Source organism: Alosa sapidissima, chromosome 12 (assembly GCF_018492685.1).
Source record: "Alosa sapidissima isolate fAloSap1 chromosome 12, fAloSap1.pri, whole genome shotgun sequence".
Classification (NCBI taxonomy): domain Eukaryota; kingdom Metazoa; phylum Chordata; class Actinopteri; order Clupeiformes; family Clupeidae; genus Alosa; species Alosa sapidissima.
The window spans coordinates 20,787,203-20,810,459 of record NC_055968.1 but is presented as its reverse complement, the minus strand read 5'-3'; the positions used below and the strand labels follow the sequence as shown (position 1 = coordinate 20,810,459).

General features: G+C 48.1%; 1 protein-coding gene across 1 annotated transcript in view; it reads right to left on the bottom strand.

Annotated features, from left to right (window-relative positions):
* Nucleotides 1-18,685, bottom strand: part of trabd2b (TraB domain containing 2B) — a 76,043-nt gene extending 57,358 nt beyond the window's left edge. The window contains exons 1-2 of the mRNA XM_042057934.1: nucleotides 18,210-18,685; nucleotides 15,069-15,638 (exon numbers count right to left, since the gene is read on the bottom strand). Coding sequence (XP_041913868.1) covers nucleotides 15,069-15,638; nucleotides 18,210-18,317 — 678 coding nt within the window. The 5' untranslated portion in view covers nucleotides 18,318-18,685. The remainder of the gene's footprint in view (nucleotides 1-15,068; nucleotides 15,639-18,209) is intronic.
* Nucleotides 18,686-23,257: the final 4,572 nt, after the last annotated feature.

The window sequence follows — 23,257 nt, the reverse complement described above, 5'->3', positions numbered from 1 at the left end:
TGGCTTCCTCAGATTTTTAACAAATAATCTGCCCCGTGACCTGCGCCCGCTGGAACTGTCGGTGTGGTCGCGGCCAAGCGAAGCAAAAGCGAGCGAAGCCTTTACCGAAATGGCACTTTGGAGACCTAGCCGCCCCCGGTGCTCGATGGCAGCCAACGCGCCAGTGCCTTTTAGAGGGACGGCACCACATTACACACATTACACACACTACACACACAGCTGAGCTGGGCCAATGTGTTCAGCTTTGACTTAGTGAAACCTATACACTCCGATGATTAAAAAACGATTCTCCCAGTACACTCGCTCTCTCTACTTCACACTTTGGACGAGAGATCTGAAATCATTTTTCTCTCTCTCTATTTGCCTCTATCTGTCTCTCTGTATTTTTTACTCCCTCTCCTTCTCTCTCTCTCTCTCTTGCTCTCTATCTCTTCACGCAGCTCAGCTGAGAGACGGGGGACATGCTGTCCAGCTCTTGGCCCGAGCGGGTGTCAGATTTAAGACCGGCCTGCTGCACGATATTGTTCCATGGGAAATGAATGGTCCCCTCCGGTCTCCGCTTTAGGCCGATTTGGCCTAACTCCCCCAAACTCCCCCAACCTTCCCATCGGACCCACCTCCTGCTCCCTCTCCCCCTCGTCCCCTCTCACTTGACCCCTGTGTAACCGCGTAACGCTCCCTGCCACGGCAACCGGCGGCATGACAAATACGCGCGTCCCAGGAACAACACATATCCACACAAACACAGACACACAGACACAGACACACACACACACACACACACACACACACACACACACACACACACACTCAAGAGCACACACTGACATTCCTGGAGGTCGAGCGCAACGCTAAGCTAACAAGCGCTGTGTGTTTTTCTCCCGCTCTCTTGATCCCCATCACAGATGACCTCCCCAGTCGAGGGGGTCGCGGCGCCCTGAGAGAGAGAGAGAGAGAGAGAGAGAGAAGAGAGAGAGAGAGAGAGAGAGAGAGAGAGAGAGAGAGAGAGAGAGAGAGAGAGAGAGAGAGAGAAAGAGAGAGTCCGCGCACACACTTCCTGTGTGTAGGGGGGGGGCCATGCTCGGGGCCGGTAAAGACATTACGCCGAGGACGAAAACACGTTGCGCCTCGCGGGTCCCCTTGGCGCTCACAGCTCCTGCACCTGCGTCCCAGAGCACGAGCCAGTTGGTCCTGTTCTCACAGCGTAGCAAAAGAACACACCACAGCGCAAGTCAACACGCAACAATGCACGACTCAAGGGACTCAAGGACAGTGCTGGACAGGACTGCACTCCAAAACATGCAAGACATGCAAAGGACCATGCTGACCAGTAAATAACAACACAAATAACAACACAACACTGCAGTGCGATGTACTGTATATGTCTATTGTACAACGTATATTATCATACACACACACACACACACACACACACACACACACACACACACACACATACACACACACACACGCTAACCAAACACACTATAGAACAGCTCAAAAGAATAATTTAACACAAGACATTGCAGTGTCGGCCAATACAATGAAACAGACATCCAGAACCAGTGATTCCTAAATTCAATCATGTCACTGTGGGAAACAGCTGATCCTGAAGCAGCTCCGGGTCATGCCGATCCCTTCGTTTGTGATTTTTGTAGATGTGGGACATCATAGCACTGTTTGTTTAATTCTTCATCTTACTGTCTGAAGCAATTCGATGCCATCCAGATTTTTTTCCCCCATTCACTTCCAACTAAGCTGACGAGGACGTCTACAAAACAAATGACATCTAGCTCCCTAACAACCACACTGTCAAACAAAGATGTCACAAAACACTTGATGGGAACCAAAACACACGAAGCCGCATCGTTTCTTGGCTGTGGGCGCATTTGGATAGTTTATTCAGATGTCATCACCCAGGCGCCACATACAGAAATGTGTACTTTATAAATACACTCCCAAACAACAGAGACACAGCATTATTAGGTGGTGCCAACTCAGACAAGCCAGTCGGAGAAAGAACTCCTCCAAGCCTCTGCTGTTGAACCTGGAAGATGTTTCAAAACATCCTGCGTTTCACCTTCTCCAAATAGAGCTGTTTCCTGTAACTGGGCACGAAGCAGGAGACAGACAGAGAGAGAGGGAGAGAGAGAGAAGAAGAGAGAGAGAGAGAGAGAGAGAGAGAGAGAGAGAGAGAAATCTGGAGCCATAGGCAGACAAGTGCAAGAGAGGGTAAAAATAGATGGCGGCGATACTGAGAGCAGAGCGTGGTGAATCTATCATCACTCGACACTCAGATCTGCTTGTTGAATATTTAGAAATAATGTTTGTGTGCCTGTGTGGTTTTGTGTGTGCATGTGTGAGTGTGTGTGTATGTCTCCGTGTCTGTGTATGTGACCGAATACATGTGAATAAGTTGACTAATGAGTGTGTTTATGGCTGTTATGAGTGCTATGGCTATTAGATGAAGGTGGGTCTGATAAGAGCTGTCTTGGCTATGTCTCTCTCTCCTCTCTCTCTCTCTCCATATCTCTCTGTAGGTCTCTCTCTCTTTCTGTCCATCTGTCTGTCTTCCTCCTCCTCCCCTTCTGGCAGTGGTCAGGGTCTGTCCTCACTCTGTCGCCACCCTCAGAACCCATCTCCCGCCCGCTAAATACCCTGGCTGTTAGCGGGCATTAAAAAGCCATTCGCACCCCACTTCAGTGCTTGGCTTGGCTGGACTGCCATTGCAGCTGAGGCCCAGGAGGAGATGGGTGGGTGGGCGGGCAAGCGGCTGGACTTTGACTGGCGTCCAGATGGAATAGACAAAGAGACTAAGGAGGTGAAAGAGGTGAAGGAGATGGAGGAGGTGGTGGTGGTGGTGGCAGAGGAGGCGCAGGAGGTGGAGGAGGAGGTGGTGGTGGTGGAGGGGTGCACTATTCCTCCTTGGTATCTCCTCTTTCCTCTCCCTCTCCAAGTCTTTTGGCAGCGCCGGCCAAAGCATTTAAAAAGCTCCTTTGGTTTCCATTCCAATGGCAAATTCCCCCAGAGTCGGTTGCAAGCCTCCATCCGCAGTAGTCTGTCTAGCCTGTGATATTAGGACTTACACACATTCGGTATTGTACTGTGTGTTAAAAATCACCCTTCAAGTCTTCACTGCTATCAAGGGTATTACCTACAATCGCCCTGCAACGAGCACATGATTTAGGTGTGTTAAAAAGCAGGGATTTTGCTAATGCCTCTCCATTAAATAACCCAGCTTGAGGCCTTAAAGCGGATCTGGCACTCTCTATGGTGGCAACCATAGTTTTCACATTAAGAAATGTGTAAAGTTGTCTAGCGACACAGAGGCCTGTGGCCACATCTGTTGGCCACCGATGAGAAGTGGGTGGTGGACTTTAGGGACTTTTCAGAGGTCATGAAGTTGGCAAACTGAACATCCTCAATGAGGGTGAAGTGTGTGACAGCACATACAGTAGAATAAATGAACACACCCACACAACACACGCGCACGCGCACACACACACACACACACACACACACACACACACACACACACACACGCCAAAATCTCGTATTATGAACTGACAGAAAAATGAAGTGCTGGGTAGTAACTAAGAAATGTAGCTGTTTAAAGCTCATTACGCCCCCCCTCCAATCTGGAACAGCCCCTTCCTTCGTCCCCCTGCTGTTCCTCCCCAAGGCAGGTGGTCTGGCAGGGAGCGGACAGGGCATCAGAAAGCAATTACCCTGTCTGCTTACACAGGGGCTTTTCTGTGCCAAGGCAAACTCACGCATCTGAATAGCCCTGCCTGCTCTCCATGCACTTTCTCTCTTTCACTCTCTCTCTGTCTTTCTCTCTCTGACTCCTCATTTCTCCATCTCTCACCCTCTTTCTCACCCCCCCCCCCCCCCCCCCACAACCGTTCTATTTCTCAATCTTGCTTTCTCCCTCTGCCTGTGAATACTTTGCCATCACACACTCTCCCACTGGCACCTCATACCTCCTCTCTCTTCTCCTCCATCTCCTGGGCCCTCCCTACCCATGCCATAGCTAAACGTGTTGCCAGGGCCCTGGTCCTGTGCCTCTGTTCCTCTGTCTGCTCCCACTATGGGCCAAAGCCTCAATTTGCATTTACAGCAGAGGTTCAGTGAACTGAACAAAGACTTTACAGTCTCCTTTAACTTACCAGTCCCTTTGTGTGCAGATGCAGATACATGTACATCCCTAGTAATAATACTAAAGATAGATTAAGAAAGAAAAAGATTAATAATAGACTGAATCAATGTAATCATTTGTTTAAATATCAATGCATTACTTTATCAATCCAATTAATAAATAATGTTGTTACATTAACATTATTATTTGTTAATAACTAATGTACTACTAACTATTAAAACTAACTGAACTAAATAACAAAATAACTAATGAACTAAATGAAGAAACTTCTGGTAAACCTATGAACAACTACATGTCTATATGATTGTGTTTCTGTTTGTGTTTGTAGAAAGTGTTTGTCCAGATGTGCAACATGTGTCTGTGTGTGTGTGTGTGTGTGTGTGTGTGTGTGTGTGTGTGTGTGTGTGTGTGTGTGTGTGTGTGTCTGTGTAAGCAGAGACTGAAGCTGCAGTGCAATATTTAATGCAAGTTGGTGCACCTTATGCCAGTGAGCATGCCCGCCTGTTCCGATTGCATTTATTTACCGAGCATATACAGGTCAGCTCACCGCTTGCATTAATGCCTCTGACCGTCACCCTGGCCCCAGACCAGTCGCACTTCTGTGGCTCACACAAACACACACATTCACCCCGATGGCCCGCACTGTGTCCGAACTGCTCCTGCCCCAACCACAGGTAAGGTGTTTGCTCTGGCCGAGCAAGACCACAGGCCAATCACTTCACCACAACATGCCAACAGGAGAAGAGTTTTAGAGGGATGGGGAAGAGAGGGGAGAGGATCTAACCTCTCTCTCTTGCTCGCTCTCTGTCTCTCTCTCTCTCTCTCTCTCTCTCTCTCTCTCTCATTCTCTCTTTCAGCCCCTCTTTCCCATTCTCTTTCTCTCTCTCTGTTCTTTCTGTCTCTCTCTCTGTCTGTACTCTCTCTCTCTCTCTCTCTCTCTCTCTCCTCTGTACTCTCTCTCTCTCTGTCTATACTCTCTGTTGTTCTCTGTATGGGGCAGTAATTCCTGTTACCCATCTCCAAATCCCCACCACCACAGCCGCCACAGCCACCCCCAAACTCCACCCAAACAACTGGCCTCCTCAGGGGAGCGCAGCTGGAATTTCTAAGTAAATTTGATTTCTCAACTCATTTGCCTTCCATAAACGCTGCCATGTGTTTGATATTATATTTAAACTGTTCCAGGGAAGTGCAAAAAGAGGGGTGGGAGTTTGCCCAGGACAGAGAGCGAGAGAGAGAGAGAGCGAGAGAGAGAGAGAGAGAGAAAGACAGAGGCACGGAGGAAGGCGCAGAGGTGGGAGATGGGGATGACGTGGGATGCTGACTGGCAGGTGAAATTGAGCAAGATCTGAGCGAGGGAAAACAAACCCTGGGGCACGAAGCGATAGAAAATGAGAGAAGGGGAGGGGGGGTGAGAAAGAGATTGAAATGTCAAAGCCGCATCCCTCCCTTTGTTTTGGCAACGTCCGTCCGCAACTACGTAGAGAGCGGAAGATTTCCTGTGTTTCTCTTTCTCCCATTCCTTTCTTTCCCCCCTTTTCTTCCACATTGCTAAATTAAAGCCTGTCTTACGAGTCCAGTCGAGTCCTGTCCCCTGCTGCCCTGGGTAACAGGAGTCTCCCCGCAGATCTGCTGCGCTCGGGAGGAGGTCAGACGGCAGGGTGAGGGGAGCCAACATTCCCCATCATTACACAGCCCAGCGCTGCTACTGACCCGGGCTGCACACTCAACAGCCAATAACACAGTTTAGTGAACAAGACTGGACCGAGAGGGATAAGGACAGACAGAGAGAGAGAATAGAGAAAGAAAGAAAGAAAGAAAGAAAGAAGGAAGAGATTGAAGAAGCAAAGAAAGAAAGATAGAAAAAAGGAAGAGATTGAAGAAGCAAAGAAAGAAGGATAGAAAGAAAGAAAGAAAGAAAGAAAGAAAGAAAGAAAGAAAGAAAGAGAGGACAGGTGTGAGGATAACAGAACAATTCTAGCACTAAATGTGGGGGATATGACTCACCAGACACAGAAAACATTTTGCTGCGATTAGCAATGAGGTTTTAACTCAATTGAAACAATTTAACACCCAGATTGCCCATAAATGTGAATGTGGGTGGCTGTGTGGTAAAACTAGTGCCAATGCAATCACCTCTCAAACACAGGCGCGCTCGCACACACACACACACACACACACATACACACACACACACACACACACACACACACCACACACATACACACACACATACACACATACAAACTTACACATGTCCAAATTGAAAAACACACATCCACATACACACTCTCCACACCCATCTTTGTAGTTATCGTGACCAATCCAGCCAGCTGACCAAAACAGACAGAAACAGGTGTAACCAATTACAGTTTCTTTATCAGTGAGCAAGAGCCAGAGGGAGGGAGAGGAGTGGAAATGTTCTGGGCTGAGTTGTCAGTAATGGGGTTTGGAGATAACCTCCCTGCTCTATTGCCGCAGCTCTCACCACAAGCATTTATCACATCCTCACCGCTGAACGACAACTCCCTCTTCCCAGGTTCCGCGAGGCGCATTTTGTAGTCACTACTTTGAACTTTTTTTTTTACTTTTTACATTTAACCCCTTCCTCTAAACGTCCGAAAGCCAGTAAGGTGAAGTGGATACGCTTGGGTTTTTAGGATTAATTGAGCCGTTATGTGACTGTGTCGGTGTGCTTGATTTTTGCGGCTAGCGCTAGCGGGGGCTCTGAGAGGGGGGCTCGAGGAGTGGGAGTGGGAGTGGGAGTGAGAGTGGGAGTGAGAGTGAGGTCGGGGCACTCACACAGGGCTGCTCACATTCCTCTGAGCTGGAGCTGGAGCTGGAGTCTCTCCCCCCAGAGGGGGAGCATGTGGGCACTGAGGCATCGGAGTCTCAGGCCTTGTTAATGTCAGTGAAGCCTATCTCCGTTCCCCTGTTCCTTTCTTTTTTTTTGGGGGGGGGGGGGGGGGTAGCAAAGGACACACATATGTGATGTGAGCTTATGAGTGTGTGTGTGTGTGTTTATGTGTTTTCAGGGTGAGTGTGTGTGTGTGTGTGTGTGTGTGTGTGTGTGTGTGTGTGTGTGTGTGTGTGTTGTGTTGTGTTGTGGTGGCAAAGTGGTGGCAGCAATGGTGGGATTTATGCGCAGGGCGGGGTAAAAAGTTTACGAGAGGAGCCGCGTTACAAGAGCTCCAACTGGCGGCCCTCTCACATCAGTTGTTGCAGCAGGAGTCGTGTAAACTATCCCACTTCTCTGTATGGGGAGTGAAGAAAAGAGAGAGAGAGAGAGTGAGGGAGAGAGAGAGTGAGAGAGAGAGAGAGAGAGAGGGAGAAGGGGGGGAGGTAGGACAAGAGAACAAATAAGGAATTCAAAAAAAGAAGACACTTGAGGTCTGTTTGTGTTGTCAGGCTGTTGCTAACAGCATCCATCTTCAGCCAGAGCAAGCAGACTTCAGTTACTGTTCTCAGGAAAATTACAACCTCCGAGATGGAGAGAGTGTCTGAGCTTACAATCTGGGGAGGTATTAAACGTTAGACATGAGTGGGGGGTGGAGGGGTAAGTTGGTGGGGGGAGTGCTGATGATGTTACCCTTAGGGGCAAATGGGCTTAGACAGAGTCCGAACCAAAGTCCGGCGAACAGCCTGAGTGTTCTGGTGGGGTTTTCGCCGGCCCTGCCCGAGCCTGAGGGACACATTAAGGGGGTTTGTGCATGGATCATATTAAAGACACGGGTCACCGCCGGGTCTCGGCCTCGCTGAGTCTGATAAGATCCGTACCAGGTTTGACCCCGGGACCTCTGAACCTCGCTCAATATCTCAGGGTCGGGGAACTAATTTTTTAAGGGAACTTTTTTTCTCTCTCTCTCTCTTTCCCTCTTTTCCTCATTACCCGTTGCTGTCGGGGGAGTTGTCTGCCCTGTGGCCGTAAAAAAAGTTCTCTTGTCTCGTTTTCACCTGAGGAATGCCACTCCGCTTTGGAGCGCTAGGGAAACATCAAAGGAGCAGAAGTGCAGGCGATCAGATGGATTGCCTGGGATTCTGATCTGAGATTTCTATCGCCGGGCCCCGACTAAGGCATTCCCGGGAAAGTGTTTCTTGGGAATATGTCGGAGGCAAATTCCTGCATGCCATCAATCAGTGTCTGCTGCCACATATAATAACCACCCAGGAACAAAAGCAAGGGTCTGTCCAGGCAAGATCTCTCGATCAATTTCCATTGCTTTTATGGTCACTGTCCTGCATAGGGATGTTACTCTACCATGACTTATGAAAACTTTGAAAGAGAGAGAAAGAGAAAGAGAGAAAGAGAGAGAGAGAGAGAGAGAGAGAGAGAGAAACAGACAGACAGAAAAAGCAAGCGAGAGAATGTGAGCGGGAAACTGAGAGAAACATTTGCACTTTGATAGAAACAACAGGAGGAAGAGCAGCTTTTTGCCGTTGCGTGACGGCGGGCCATTAAAGCGAAGGTGAAATGAGTGTTCCATTCAGAAGAGCAGGAATGTGGAAGCGAGAGAAAAAAGGTGGGGATCTTGGCATTCAGGGGACACGGCCGTGTGGAATAGCACTCTACCTCTCCCTCGGTCCTTGGGTTCTCCGAGCCAACCTCTCTCTCTCTCTCTCTCTCTCTCCCTCTCATTCACTCTCTTTCAGCTGTACCTCAATGGTACGGCTCAATGTGGGGAAGACATTACCGGCAGCAGGCAGCACCCCTCAACCCCAGCCCACCCGGTCCACCTTCTCACCAGGAGGCTTGGCGTGTTGGGGGAGACATGCCGAGCCCTGCTGCTTCTACACAGGACCGCTCAAGCGGAGGTAAGAAAGCCAATACATCTCATACTAATATCCCCTCCAAAGGTCACTCATTCCTCAAGACTCCTCCGAAGTCTGCCCCCCCCCCCCCACACACACACACCACAACCCCCCCCCCCCCCCCCCACCCCGTCACAATCCCCTCTCCTCTCTCCAGAGCATGTGCAGCACGCTGACATCAGACACTGCGGGCTGGTGGCTTTTTTCCCCCAGCGATTAGCTGTTCGCGATTTCAATTGTCTGTCTTGCGCGCGTGCCTCCGAGCCCAAATGGCCGGGAAACTGGGCTGTCTCCCGCACCTGCGATTATACGCCGCCAGGGCCGAGATCGAATCTACTGTTGGCATGGGGTGGGAGGGGAGAGAGAGAGAGAGAGAGAGAGAGAGAGAGTCACTCATTCCTCAAGACTACTCCGAAGTCTGCCCCCCCCCCCCCCCCCCCCCCCCACACACACACACCACAACCCCCCCCCCCCCCCACCCCATCACAATCCCCTCTCCTCTCTCCAGAGCATGTGCAGCACGCTGACATCAGACACTGCGGGCTGGTGGCTTTTTTCCCCCAGCGATTAGCTGTTCGCGATTTCAATTGTCTGTCTTGCGCGCGTGCCTCCGAGCCCAAATGGCCGGGAAACTGGGCTGTCTCCCGCACCTGCGATTATACGCCGCCAGGGCCGAGATGGAATCTACTGTTGGCATGGGGTGGGAGGGGAGAGAGAGAGAGAGAGAGAGAGAGAGAGAGAGGGAGAGAAAAAGAGAGAGAGAGAGGGTGGAGAGAGGGCGTCTGGGCAGCTGGTGCCCATGCGGGACATGCCACCCTCCGAGGGAGATCTACCTGTTTGATGTCTCTAAGTACTCCCATTCGACAACACTAAAGCACACACAAGCCTTCAACATCACGTCTGGCCTCCCCCCCTTCCATCTCCCCTCTCTCCCTTCATCTCCCTCTCTTCCTCTCCCCTCCATCTCTCCCTCTCTGTCCTCTCTCTCTCCTTCTCTGTGCCGCTGAAACCCACTGTAGGCCTCTAGCTCTGGCCAATCCATAATTGTTTAAGTGGTTTTGGATAGCAGGGGGCAATTTAGTCATTAAGGCAGCCAATTAAGTCATTAAAGCGGCAGTTGGACTGCAGCATGCACACCGGCGGGGCCAGCAGATTGTCCGATACATGTTCCCCAGAGCTTTTCCGCATATTTGCCTCTGGAATTGGCAGGAAAAAACTCGCAATGCACCTTCGAGCCCCCTTTTCCGCCGTCGTCGCTCAAGAGACAAGGGGGGACCCTCAATGTCCCGCTCTTAATTGCATGTCCCACTCCACCTCGAGTGGACACACGTGGTCCCCTCATAATGACCATCTGCAAGACGGAGAAACGGATTGGCATTTGGGGGGATCAGAGAGAGGACAACGGATAGAATGGGAGAGAAGAAGAAGAAAAGAGAGAGAGACAGAGGGAAAAAAGGAGGAAGGAAAGAGAGAAGGTGACAGGAAGAAAAAGAGAGAGGGAGAGAGAGAGAGAGGGAGACAGAGATACTGTAGAGAGTGAGAAAGAAGGGAAGAGAGAGAGGGAGAGAGAGAGAGAAAGCAGGAAGCCAGGAGGTTATCCGAGTCAAAGCCATGTGGTGGCTGTTCTTTCCATCAAGCCATCGCCCGGCCGACTCCACGGGCCAGTGCTGCACCGCTCCACTCTGCTCCACTCTGCTCCGCTCAGCCTCCTTTACACAGGACGGCTGGAATGTAAATATTTGACTGTGGCGAGCGGGTCAGATGTTACTTAATTCCGTCATTTAAATATGCATTATTTACATGAAACAGGTCCAACGGACACAATGAAAAAGTGTGCTGTCATCTGGGTGTTTTTGTGACGGGCTCATCCTCTCGGCATTGTTTTTGCCGAGTCGCCGCACGGGATCTTTTTCCAAACCTTTCCATGCTCCCCTCTCCGTGGGTGTCATCGTAAATAACGTGATGCGATGCTTATTAAAACACACTCTGTGCTATCATTCCCAGCATGCTTTCGGAAAACAAAAGCACATAGTTTGCAGCTTAATTACATATTTTGGCCCCTGGCTCTGTCAAAGGTTAGCCCACACACGCATGCAGGACTGAGGAGTGACTCACTGAAACAAGATAACCTCTACTCAAAAAGCTACAGGCCATTGCGTTCCTTATCCTTGGGAAGCTCACTGCACGTCATGACTTAGGGAAACTTTCCTTGATTCTAACATACTTCATTATAACCTGACACATGTCAAATTCTGATAGGTTAATAATATGTTAAGGGCCATCTGTGCACATGGCTGATCCAGAGTCAGGGGAGGCCGTACGCATGTGGCCATGTGAGATTGTACAACACTGGACCAGTGGATACAGGGGCCAGCAAGGATTGCAGGTGGTTCCTTGTTAAAAAAAAGATGTCACTGTCACCCTGCCAATGAAACCCACATCCACATCTGCTCTGTCTTTCTATTCCTTTTTCTCTCTCTCTTTTCTCTCTCTCTCTCTCTCTCTCTCTCTTTCTCTCTCTCTCTGTCTTCCGCTCTCGTTCACTGAGGGGAAACTGGAGAAGCCCCCCTACAGGCTCTAAGGGGTGTCTGCCTTCAGATGTTCTCCTTTCCGAGCTCTTTCTCCCTCTCCCCAGCTCCTCCAGTGAAATAGCCCTGTGTAACCCTGCTGCGGCTGCTGCTGCTGCCCGAGCATATGACCCTCACACTGACCCTCCCTCCCCTCCTCTCTGACCAGTCTGCTGTGTCAGCGGGGCTCCGACCTCTGACCCCAAACACGGCGCTGGGCGCCAGAGGTGTGATGTCATGGGCCAGACTTAGTAGTGCCTGTGTGTCAGAGGCCACATGATTCAGAGAGATATGGATAAAATGTTTTATTTATACACCAGGGAGATAGCAACCAGGGTGCAATCTCCAGGGCTCTTCTCTAGATATATGATATTACATAAATACTGTACATAGATATGGTATAATGTGATGATGTCAAATAGTAAACCTTTTATCATTTAATTTGTTTTATTTGAATCAAAGACAGGTTGCAGGCTACAAATCTGTAAAAGATTTGAAACTTCAACTAACTACTAAATGATTTAAAAAACGCCCACTGTTGGTCATCATCTACAGTTTTTAACTGAAATTTATTTGCTTGATTTAAGTCACTGAAATTAATTGATTAAAGCAATTGGTCAAATCAGTTTTTCAACACTGACCAGCAGTTGAGGGGAAAACCAGGAGACAACCACAGCACCTCAGCAGTCTCTACTAGTTTCTCACACACACTTCCATCACAGCCTGAAAGCTTGTGTGTCTGGATGTCTGCTGGACGCACACAGTCCTCTCTCTCCCTAAACTGCCGATAACCTGCTTCTGCCTCTCCTGACGTCACCCCCCCCCCCCCCCCCCCCCCCCCAAAAAACAAATCTCCAAATCTAGACCCCCCCCCCACACACACACACACACACATCCACACACACACACACACTCCCCGGAGCCCTTGCTTGTGTGCAGGGAGAGAGGGCCTCTCTCCGCTCCTGGGCCCGTCCAGCTGTCCGACTGCATCGCCCTCTGCAGTGCCGGAGATGAAACATGCGTTTCTCTCCGTCTCTGTTTCCCCTCCGCGCCCCGAAAAACCCAAACCCTACGGAACCCCCCGGGCTCAAATGGCCCAGCCAGACCACCATCTCCTCGAGATAAACCAGGAGGGGGAAAAAAAGATATTAAAAAAAAATACACAAGCTCCTCCAGACGTGTCCGCAGCCCCAGCCGCAGAGGAACGCAGTGTGCGCTGAGGGGACCTGTCTGTTTTAGTCTGGGACGTCCCAACCAGAGCACGCACTTCCTGTGAGTTTGCAGATGATCAAGCGTAGACACATACATCCATGCAGTGCAGATACATTCCAGCACATACACAGACACAGATCTTTCTCTCTCTCTCTTTCTCTCATACACACACACACACACACACACACACATTGCATCAGTGGAAGGACACAGTCAAGGTGAGGCCGACTCTAGGTCCGTGGGGCTGAGTTGGACGGTTTCATCATGAGCATATACAGCACACACACACACACACACATGTAGCTGGCCCATGCGGTTGCCTCAGAGAAAGGAGGCTGGTGGCCAATGATGAATCACTGGTCCTCGCCGCTTCTGGGGCCCCTCTGGCCACGGTCTCAGGATATTGTAAGCAGTTACTTTTATTGGGAACAAATAATATGTGGCCGAGCAGGGGTTTGGACGGCTTCCCGAGCCTGATCTCCTCGCTCTGCACACTGCTTATGTTTCAGATTAAGATCTGCAACGATAATGTGCACAATGGCCCTCGTGCTATCTGTGTCTCCTCGTCGGTTTGTCTGTCTGACCTCCTAGTTTTTTCCTCCCCCCTGTGGTCTAACATTCCAGTGAGCCATGGTGTTCAAATTATGTTGCAATCGATAATAATTTCCCTGTCACTTCCATTCATTTGTCAGCATTTTTCAACCACTTTGAGCACTTAAGTCCATTGATGTTCCAGCGTCTTACCGAGGAACGACCACAGCAACTGACATGGCCTTCTTATCGAAGAAAACTCCACTACATTGGACACACTGAGCAGAGGTATATTTCTTCATGTGGACAGGCTGGACTACAAACGATTTCATGCCCATCTGCCCGAAACCTGTGCGAATTAATCGTGATACCATATGTAAGATTAATGCCCCTATATAAACTCTGCAGAGTATCTCTGCTGCATGTCTAAGTTGTATTAAAACAATGTGTCTTGTGTCCATGCAAATCCATATGTCAGTGTATACAGAATCACAATGACTGAAATTATTTTGAAATTATTACACCTATTAACGTTACTTAAGCATGCCTTCTGTGTGTTTTTTACACAAGCCAAAGTTAGTCTAACCATGGACATTTTACACAGACACCTCCAGTCCTCACCCCAGCCCAGCCACTGCTCATGGTGCTCGGCCTGGGAACGCGGCTCTGGCCTCCAGCATGCCTGTGATAAGAGGTGGTGGCGGCGGTGGTGGAGGTGAAGGGGAGGGAGAGAGCCGTCGCACGCTGCCTGGGTCCTGCGGTTCCCACGAGTCCCCTACGCTGGGGCCAAGACTGTGGCCTGGGGGTGGTGGGGGGTGTGGGCATGTGCACTTTTGACAGCATAGTTAGGAGGTGCTGATGAAAGAGGAGAGGCTGCCTAGTCTCAGAGCCTCTCAAATTAGCACAGGAGCCCCACGGCCTGTCACATGCACAGCCCCGGCATGCAGATTCAGTTGCAGCGCCACGGATGTGTGTGCGTGTGTGCACGCATGTGTTCGCTGATATGTGTGTGTATATTGTGTAGGTGTGCATATACTGTCTCTGTGTGTGTGTGTGTGTGTGTGTGTGTGTGTGTGTGTGAGAGAGAGTTAGTGTCCGTATGGCGTGCAGTTGGTCCTTGCGCTCCGACCTGCACGCAAGAGCATAAATTAAGCTACAGACACCCTCCTCCAACCTCCCCAACCTCTTTGAGTCATTCCCCATCAAAGACATACAGGGGCCTCCCAGAAATCTTAAAAAATAGACCCTTCATGAGGGCTAACTTATAGGCGGCCCGTTGCAGCCATTCCTTCGCCAGCTTTATTTAGTCCGCCTCAGCGGCCCCGATCCCGATCCCCCAGCCCCGGGCCCCGTACTCCCCAACGGGAGGGGAAATTAAACGCGGATCCTCTCCATGTTTATGTCATCAGGCAATTAGGTTATTCAGCCCATCTTTCAGTCTAGGGTTACCGAGCCCGTATCGCAGGCAAGCCATCTGCAGGTTTACGACAGGAGCTCTTGTGCGCAAGGCCTTCGTTTAGGTGAGCATTCATATGTTTCTTTCCTGGTTTGTATAGGAATCAAACCAATACACAGAAACACACACAAACCCATATCACATGAAGACATACTAATGTTCATACTGCAACCTAACCCTTATGTATTCCTTTCTTCTCATGCTAACCCTAACCTTTAAATCGGTGCTTTTACTTTGATGGATAGTTTGTCACACAGACAGACACACAACACGTACACACACACACATTAAACACAGTGTGACACATACACACACACACACATTGTAGTCTGACCTGTGAGAAGTTGAGTCCGTTGAGGGGGTGGCACTGCTCCTCGACACGCTCCACGGCCCCTGTCTGCTTGCCGTGCCGTTCGGCCTCCTGGGCCAGGTAGAGGTCGAGCACGGGGATGCCGCGCGAGCGCACGTCAGCCTCGGTCAGCGAGTTGACCATGAGCATGACCCAAACGGGCCGCTTGCGCTCCCAGTTGCCAGCGATGGCGTTGAAGAGGTAGTCGGCGTAGAGGCCACGTCCACGCTGGTCCGGCGTCATCCAGAAGGGCATCATGTGCTTGACGTAGTCCAGGTGGCGCTTGAGCCGCCGGTAGAGGTCGCGCGGCAGCAGCGTCTGCAGGTTCATGCCGTTGGGCAGCAGCTGGCAGCTGGTTAGCTTGGAGATGGTCAGCGGGTCGGTCAGGTCCAGCTCAAAGAAGACGTTGGAGCTGGTTTGGAAGGCCCGCTTGGAGCTCTCAGGGATAAAGTCCCACACACGCGTGTAAGGAACATGGATGGTCCCGAACAGGTAGGAGGGAGGAGATGGCGGATTGCGCCTCACCCTCCACAAGAAGGAGTTCATGTCTTCCTGCTGTGAGTCAGCCAAGATGAAACCAGACCCACAGACCAAGTAAAAAAAAAAAACATGATTAAGGGTCAAACTAATTTGTTTATTTTACATCACCACACCAAATTACATTATCATTAAACTACATAAGCACATCATCAACAGCCACCACAACAGTAACACAAAGGGACCAATTTTTTTTTTCATTTCAACACATTAGAAAACTCCCTTGAGTTATGTATTGAAGACAGAATAGTAAAAGAAACTAGCCTTGTTTTAATGTACTCATAAAATGGAGAAGCGAGGGACAGTTGTTAAATCACATTTTCGAACTATATACTTTTATTCAGCACCACTGAGTTTATGGCTTTTCTTTTCCAAGTAAAACGAGCCGTGGACATTGTCCGACAGAATATCTCAGCAACTACGGGCTCCGGTGAGAAACTGCTGGACTGTCTGCACACTTTAAGCACACAGAGCAGAGCCGCTACCTGCCATGGGCCAAACTCTGACACCTTATCCATGAAAATATATGTGAAATCTCAACATTAATTCATTCAGCACAAGCATAGGCTTTCATCCAGAAAAAACTATGGAAGGCCATCTATCAACACAATGCCCTGCAAACCTGATATTGTGGGGGGAAAAGGTGGGCTGAAAATGTGTTTTAAGTACTTCTCCCCGTGCAAATGGTGAAATAACACACATACACACATGCACGCACACACACATAGACTATAAGCTTAGTACTAGATGGTGGTATATAAAATTGCAACATAATATTTGAAGATAACACAAACAGCAATTATTGCATTAACACAACCCCCCCCCCCCCCCCCCCCCCACACACACACACACACACACACACACACACACACACACACGCAAAATCCCTCTTTTAGGTGAATAGTATTTATTATTGACATTATTATCAATAGCCTATGTAGTAGTGATAAAATGGTGTGCATTAGTATGTATTGCTGTATTTATCTATGTGATAAATACAGTGTAAGACTCACAATGGACAGTATAACAGTTATCTGCAAATGTATATTTTCGTGTTTTATGACACATGAATTTATAGTCGTTGAAAGTTGGTGATTACACTGAGAGGTGTAGGGCCGTTGCTCACCTAGCCTTTTCACTCCTCGGATAAGTTGGAACACTGACTCTCACTGCTCCATTTTATTGGGTAATTACTTCTAACAGAAAACAGACAGCCCTGTACTGACGCTGCCTATTACAAATTACACACAAGAAAATGACTAGGTTAGACCTTTGAAAATACCGTGCGCACTCCACATTAATGTGAATATGATTGATTGGTCCATTGATAAAAACTGATGGAAAAATAACTATTCAATTTTTTTAATACTCGTGTTACACAAAAGGAAACGGCTCTTTTTCTCCTCGAGCATTCGTTATTCGTCTTTGGTTGTGGTAAAACACTTTAATAGCGATAGAACAATAAACTTAATGGAAACTGATTCGCCCAAGGCTGTCATGAATGTAAATTTCGGCGTTTAATAGCATTGCGTGTGCCCTTCGGAATTCGTGCGTTAGTCAGAACTCTGTCCACTCCTTAACTGTCCCGGGGAACGAATCTAATTAAGCTCTCGTCAATCGATGTGATTAGCGGTGAATTTTCACAGCGACCGACAGACGGGAGCGACTGTACACACGAGGTCGGCCAGATGACAGGGCGTTTAGATTAATTGCAATCGAGAGCTCGGTGGCCTCTGCGTGAGCAAGCCAATTCATTATTGGCAAATGGCGCGATAACTTTTTTACGAGCTCGTGTTTCATTGAAATGTGATCGGTTTTCAAAGGTCAGTGAAACATTTTCCAAATAAATGTATTTGAAGTCAGTTCAGCCGTGGGTGTTCCATAGCGTTCTTATGAGTTCGGCCTATAAGGAAGAAAAACTTTTTCAGTTAATTCTAAAGCTAACCAAAGACACAAAGAGGCTGTGTCAGGTGTCTATGAATAGTTTATAATCACAGCCTATTTGGATACTTCCATTATATTATACAAAACAATATAGGCCTAGGACTAATATAATCTAGCCTATATATTATAATATAATAGCATATCATATCATGTTATATGCGGAATAATAGGCCTACAATTACAGTGTGTTGGATTGCTAGGCCTGCGGATGAGCATAATTCCTTTTGAAGAATAAAAAATAAATTGACCTAGCCTATACAGTTCCATGTAGTCTACAGCAGAAAATGCATTTTAGATGATCAGGCCAAGATAGTGTAGGTTGAAAGATATTATTATTAATATAATAATTTGGCTATAATAACAATAAAACAGTAACATCTTTATCTATATTTTATTTGATTTGGAACTTTGGGTAGTGACATTTAATTGCAATTTATACTGGTTGCAATAGTAGTTATCGGAATGCAATAAGTTGAATATAGTAGGCTATATTATTAAACGTATTAAAAAATATTTCTTCCAGTGAGTAAAACCGGTGTAGGTCGTGGCTCCCAGACTTTTCGCTGACATGGCTTGCAGGTAAAAGATAAACCTGAACAGGTAGGTTTAAGATAGGGATCGAATGAGGTGCCGAACTCCACTCACCGACTTCGGCTTGTCACAATGCCGCGATTTCTCCCGGGTCTCCTGGGGTAAACCCACTTGCAAGACAGCGAATAAGAGCAACCATCGCAATTCCCGCTGACAGCTCATCTCGAGATGAGGGGAGAGAGAGAGACGATACGCTGTCCTCGAGACGTCCAACTCCTCCACTGTCTTACGCTGTTTCACGCTATTCCTTACTATCGTTTGTTTGAGGAAAAGTAAATTGCTCCGGAGCTGCTATTGAACTGAGTCTACATGTGCCATTTTGAAAGTGTGCAGGAATCATGCCGACTCTCCGCCATTCTCGCACCCCAACACTCGGAGGATCGGTTCGTTCGGTCTGTCCTCTCTCGGCACTATCCTCTGGTCGTTCATCCGTTGCAGAGGGAACTTTCGCTGCGCGCTCTTGAAGTTTGTAGTTGACTAATGTTTTGCTGCCGGGAGGAGGTGGAACGCCTTGAGTGTTTCCCCCCCACCAGTACTTTTAAGAGAGGAGGGCAGAGCAGGTTCTCCTGAAAATAGTTGTATACTGTGTGTGTGTGTGTGTGTGTGTGTGTGTGAAATACATTTGGATTGGTCTGGTAGAACAATGTCAGTATATGTAATCTCTCCTATAAACGTTTGGAATACATCCTGGCATAACTGGCCTTTGACACTGACAGGAGATAAATCAATCATTCATTGACATTAACAGCATTTAGTTGAGGAAGCTGAAGGTCACACTGTTACTGTTTATATGGTCCCATTTATCACTGCCAGTTTATAAGAATGTAGTAAAGATAATGAATTGAATTTATTTCATATCATGACTTTACATATAATCAAAACATGAATGATTAATGGATTTCAATAAATATCTCCAAATAAAGGATGTAGGCCTACTGCATTTGAGTTATTCAATGTAAATAAAAGGTAAATAAACGTCTCTTTTAAATGTGCTGTAATTTGCGGAAGTCATGTGTTAAGATGAATGAACGCAGTGAAAGTATGTTGTCAGCCTCCTAGGTCATGCTGCCAACATCGATGCATTGCCATGACCCATGTTATTGTCCGAGTGGCAGGCAGAATGACAGACTCAAGTAGCGGGCAATTAATCATTGGATCCTTCAAACAAGTGCCAGGCAATCCCCCAGCCCCCCTGCCCTCAAAAGTGACAGTGGGACAGACAGGGGACAAGTGTTCCTTTGTGCTCCATCTTGTTCCATTCTCACCACTCTCTCTTTCTCTCTCTCTCTTGCTCTTTCTTTCACTCTTTCTCTCACCCACTCTCTCTTTCTCTCTCTCCCACTCTCTCTCTTTCTGTGTGTGTGTGTGTTGTGTGTGTGCGTGTGTGTGGTGGGGGCTTTTTCCCTGCACAGACACAAGGAATGAAGTCAATTCTTGGCATGTTAGTGTTAATGTTTTATTTTAATCCCATTACCCTCATTGCTCCCTGGCGAGGCCTGTGTCATAATAGTGTCTCCATCTCTCTTTGTGTCAGGCTCTGTTTTAAAAAAAAGAAAGGCATGAAAGTGATTTCATACGTTCGTCACCTTACAACATCTTGTCCTATTAGTTGGATTACTGTCTGTCCAGCCTCTGAGACAGCGGTCACATTTTTCGCACATTCCACAGATGGCTGTTGATATGAGAGTGGTTTTGGACGGTATTGGCAGGCTTTCCTGTCGGCTACCTCCATACCCCCCACCAAACATGCACATACACACACACTCACACATACGCACACACACGCACACACACACACATGCACGCTTATGTTCTTGCATGTGCCAGGCCCTGTTTGACTTTCCATGTCAGCTGCTTTAATATGAACACCTGCAGACACTGTTACCTGTTTAAAGCACACCTTGCGCAAAGCCGCCAGCAGGAACAAGCGAATTTCACATTCTTGGCTGCTGAGAACGCAGGCTTATGGCTGCGGCTGCTGGAGGTTTCTTGGAGCGAGGCCAGGGGGGGTTATGGTACATCGACACGCACAAGAGCCAGACTATGGGGGAAAAGAAGGGACTTAAAACTTAATGTTCTGTTTGCAAACCACAGAAAACACTTTTCCACCCAACGGGTGTCTTGGGGCATGTAAGCTTGGACAGTGTGTGTGTGTGTGTGTGTGTGTGTGTGTGTGTGTGTGTGTGTGTGTGTGTGTGTCTATGAGAAAGATGGAATGAAAGACAAAGTGAATGTGCATGTGGTCAAACCACCGCAGATCAAAGCATTTTTCCCATACCAATCCATTTATTTGTGACTGTGTCTGAAGGCGTCTGATAGCTGTTAAATGGTGCTGAGTATATCATTTTCTTTTTCCGTCTGTTGCTGTAGACTTGTTCCATATATCACAGAGGACAGTGTGTGCTCAGACAAATTTAATATGGATAAGTTATTCTGACCTCAAGCAGAAGCAATGCTCATTCAAAGCTTGGGAATCTTGTCTTGGACCAATTCCTCACCTGGCAGATGAGGCACATGTATAGATGCTCACAGTAAGCAAAGGCCAGTAAAACTGTCCAAGACTATTTCACATATAAATATCTACATAATCTTTAAGTACTCCAGACAGAAAACTGATTCCTATCTTCTAAACGGCTATATTGGTCATTCTGATCATGGATATGCTGTATCTTCTCATAAATAACGTGCAGCTTGGCTACTGTGCTGTGGTGGGTGAGGGATCCTGTTTCAGTCTGACTGACTATGTTTAGAGGGACCCCTACTGGTCATATGTGCTGCATTGTTGGCCTGGAAGAAGTGCTGCACACAAATGAGACAATTTGACAACGCATCAAAGGAAATGAAAGCAGACACAAATGCGGGAAAGATCACAGCAAAGCAGCAAAAAGCAAAGCGAAAGTATAAAGGGAGCTCGATTGATTCATCTCTTGTGAGCAAAAAAAGCTTACTGGCAGGCTTTTCGGGGGCCCAACTACAAAGACAAGGTGAAGCGAGATGGACCGTAGCCCCGTCCAGGTCCAGCACGCACTTGGCAGCGCTTTCTATCGAGCCCTCAAGACTTCATCTTGACCGTAATCTTTCTCTGCTCACTTCGACTTTGAATCTCACTGACCTGGAGTCAGCGCGGCAGAAAATATTGTTTAAGTTGCTCTGTTCCGGATATCCTGAGATAGCAGGGGGTAAGAGGCTGGGTTGGGTATCAGGGTTGTGTGTGTGTGTGTGTCTGTGTGTGTGTGTTGGGGGGAGGGGGGGTTATGGTGTGGAGTGGTCATTGGAGGGTCAGCCTTACCAGAAGGACTCCTCAGTGTTGAGTTTAACCACTAAGACATGCGCAATGCTCTCATCATGCCGTGCCAGATAAGACCAGATAAGGGAGAAAGAGAGCGATGAGAGCTTTCCTAGACTGAGAGCGGTTTTATTTTTACTCATACAGTATGTGGTCTTCTCCCTGCTGGTGTTTTCATGTCTGGCTGATAAAAGAGTCTAGAGTGGCACTGAGAAGAAACAGAGGAGAGATGAGAGGAGAGGGGGAGTGCAGAGGAGAGGAGAGGAGGAGAGGAAAGAAGAGGAGGAGAGGAGAGGACATGAGAGGAGAAAAAAGGAGAGGAGGAGAGCAGCGGAGAGGAGATTAAACAAGAGGAGAGGAGATGAGAGGAGAGGAGGAGAGACTAGGAGAGAAGGGGACACAAGAGGAGAGGAGAGATGTTTGGGGACAATGGCAGAGGAGGCCTGAACCAGCACACTCTGTTTATGTGTTTCATAAGTCACCAGTGAGCTTGTGCAGGACAAAGCCCCCAATGGCATGTAAACACAGGCCGTCTCTGTCGCGCTAGCTATCTCTCAGCCATCACAACACGACCAAGAGGGAGATAGGGGTAGGGAGGAAGAGAGGTGGATTAGCAGGGAGGAGTGGATGAAATGACAGGGTTGTATTTGGTGAGGAATATTGCACAGTTTTAACCTTAAGCAGTACTCGACTGAAGACATTAGCATACTTTTGGCACTTCACAAGATGAAATATAGAATTAGTCTTAGGGATCAGAACATATTTGCTGAAAACTGTATCTGCCGTATGAATGTCCATTTGTATTTGTCTCTAAGTGCACGTGTGTATGTGTGTGTGTGTGTGTGTGCGTGTGTGTGTGTGTGTGTGTGTGTGTGTGTAGTGTGTGTGTGTGTGTGTGTGTGTGTGTCTAAAAGAGAGAGTGTGAGTGGGAGGCCACATGCTTAATATCGCCACACGCAAACAGCACAATCACATCAAAGGTTTGGCTCACAGAGTCATCCCCTGATGCCGTCGTGACCCCCTCCTTGATCAGAGAGCCCCATGAATAATTCTATCCCGCTTCACAGGGGACCCCTGCTATCACGTCCCCCCATCCTCAGACCCTCTTTGTGGTGGAGAGGGAAATGACCACGGCCGGTCCTGCTGCTAAGTAAATCTGGTCACATTAGAATTGTAAAAAGAATCGGAAAATGAAAACTGTGGCCACTCGGCACTAGTCCCCGTGGGAGGGCCGTGATGTCTATTGTAATTCGGCTTGAAAGCTTTTTTCGGTGCTCTGACAAAGAGGTTTTTTGGTGTGGACGTGGACGTAATAATATTGTAGTATTGTTTGGGTGGAAAAGCAAAACAGCAACAACATTGTTTGCAGTCAACGGCTTTGCGTTTGCTTGGACACACTAATCCTCGGAGGAGCCTCCAGCTTGTTGCTCAAGATGATGGGCGAAGATGACTCTGGAGATAAGACTCGGCCAAAGGGAGATTTCCATTGGAGAGATATTTCATCCACACTCAGCCTGCTTTCCCCCCTTGAATCAATGGATACAACGCACACTGGCTCTAACCTTAATACTTCCCTAGCTCACCCGAATATGATTAAATATGGCTCATTTGTCCTTAAACACAATGGCAAAGTCGAGAGATATTCTCCACACATCGGTTCTGTCGTGTCATGCTGGTCGGGCCATGCTGCGTGTATTCTTGTTTGTTTTGTCTTCTTAATAAACTCCAGAGGCTGTATGGTATGGAGGAGACAGCCCCTGAGGAGACAAAGGCCGTCCTGTGTCTGGGGCGGCTTCGGACCAGTCAGGGGGGCTCT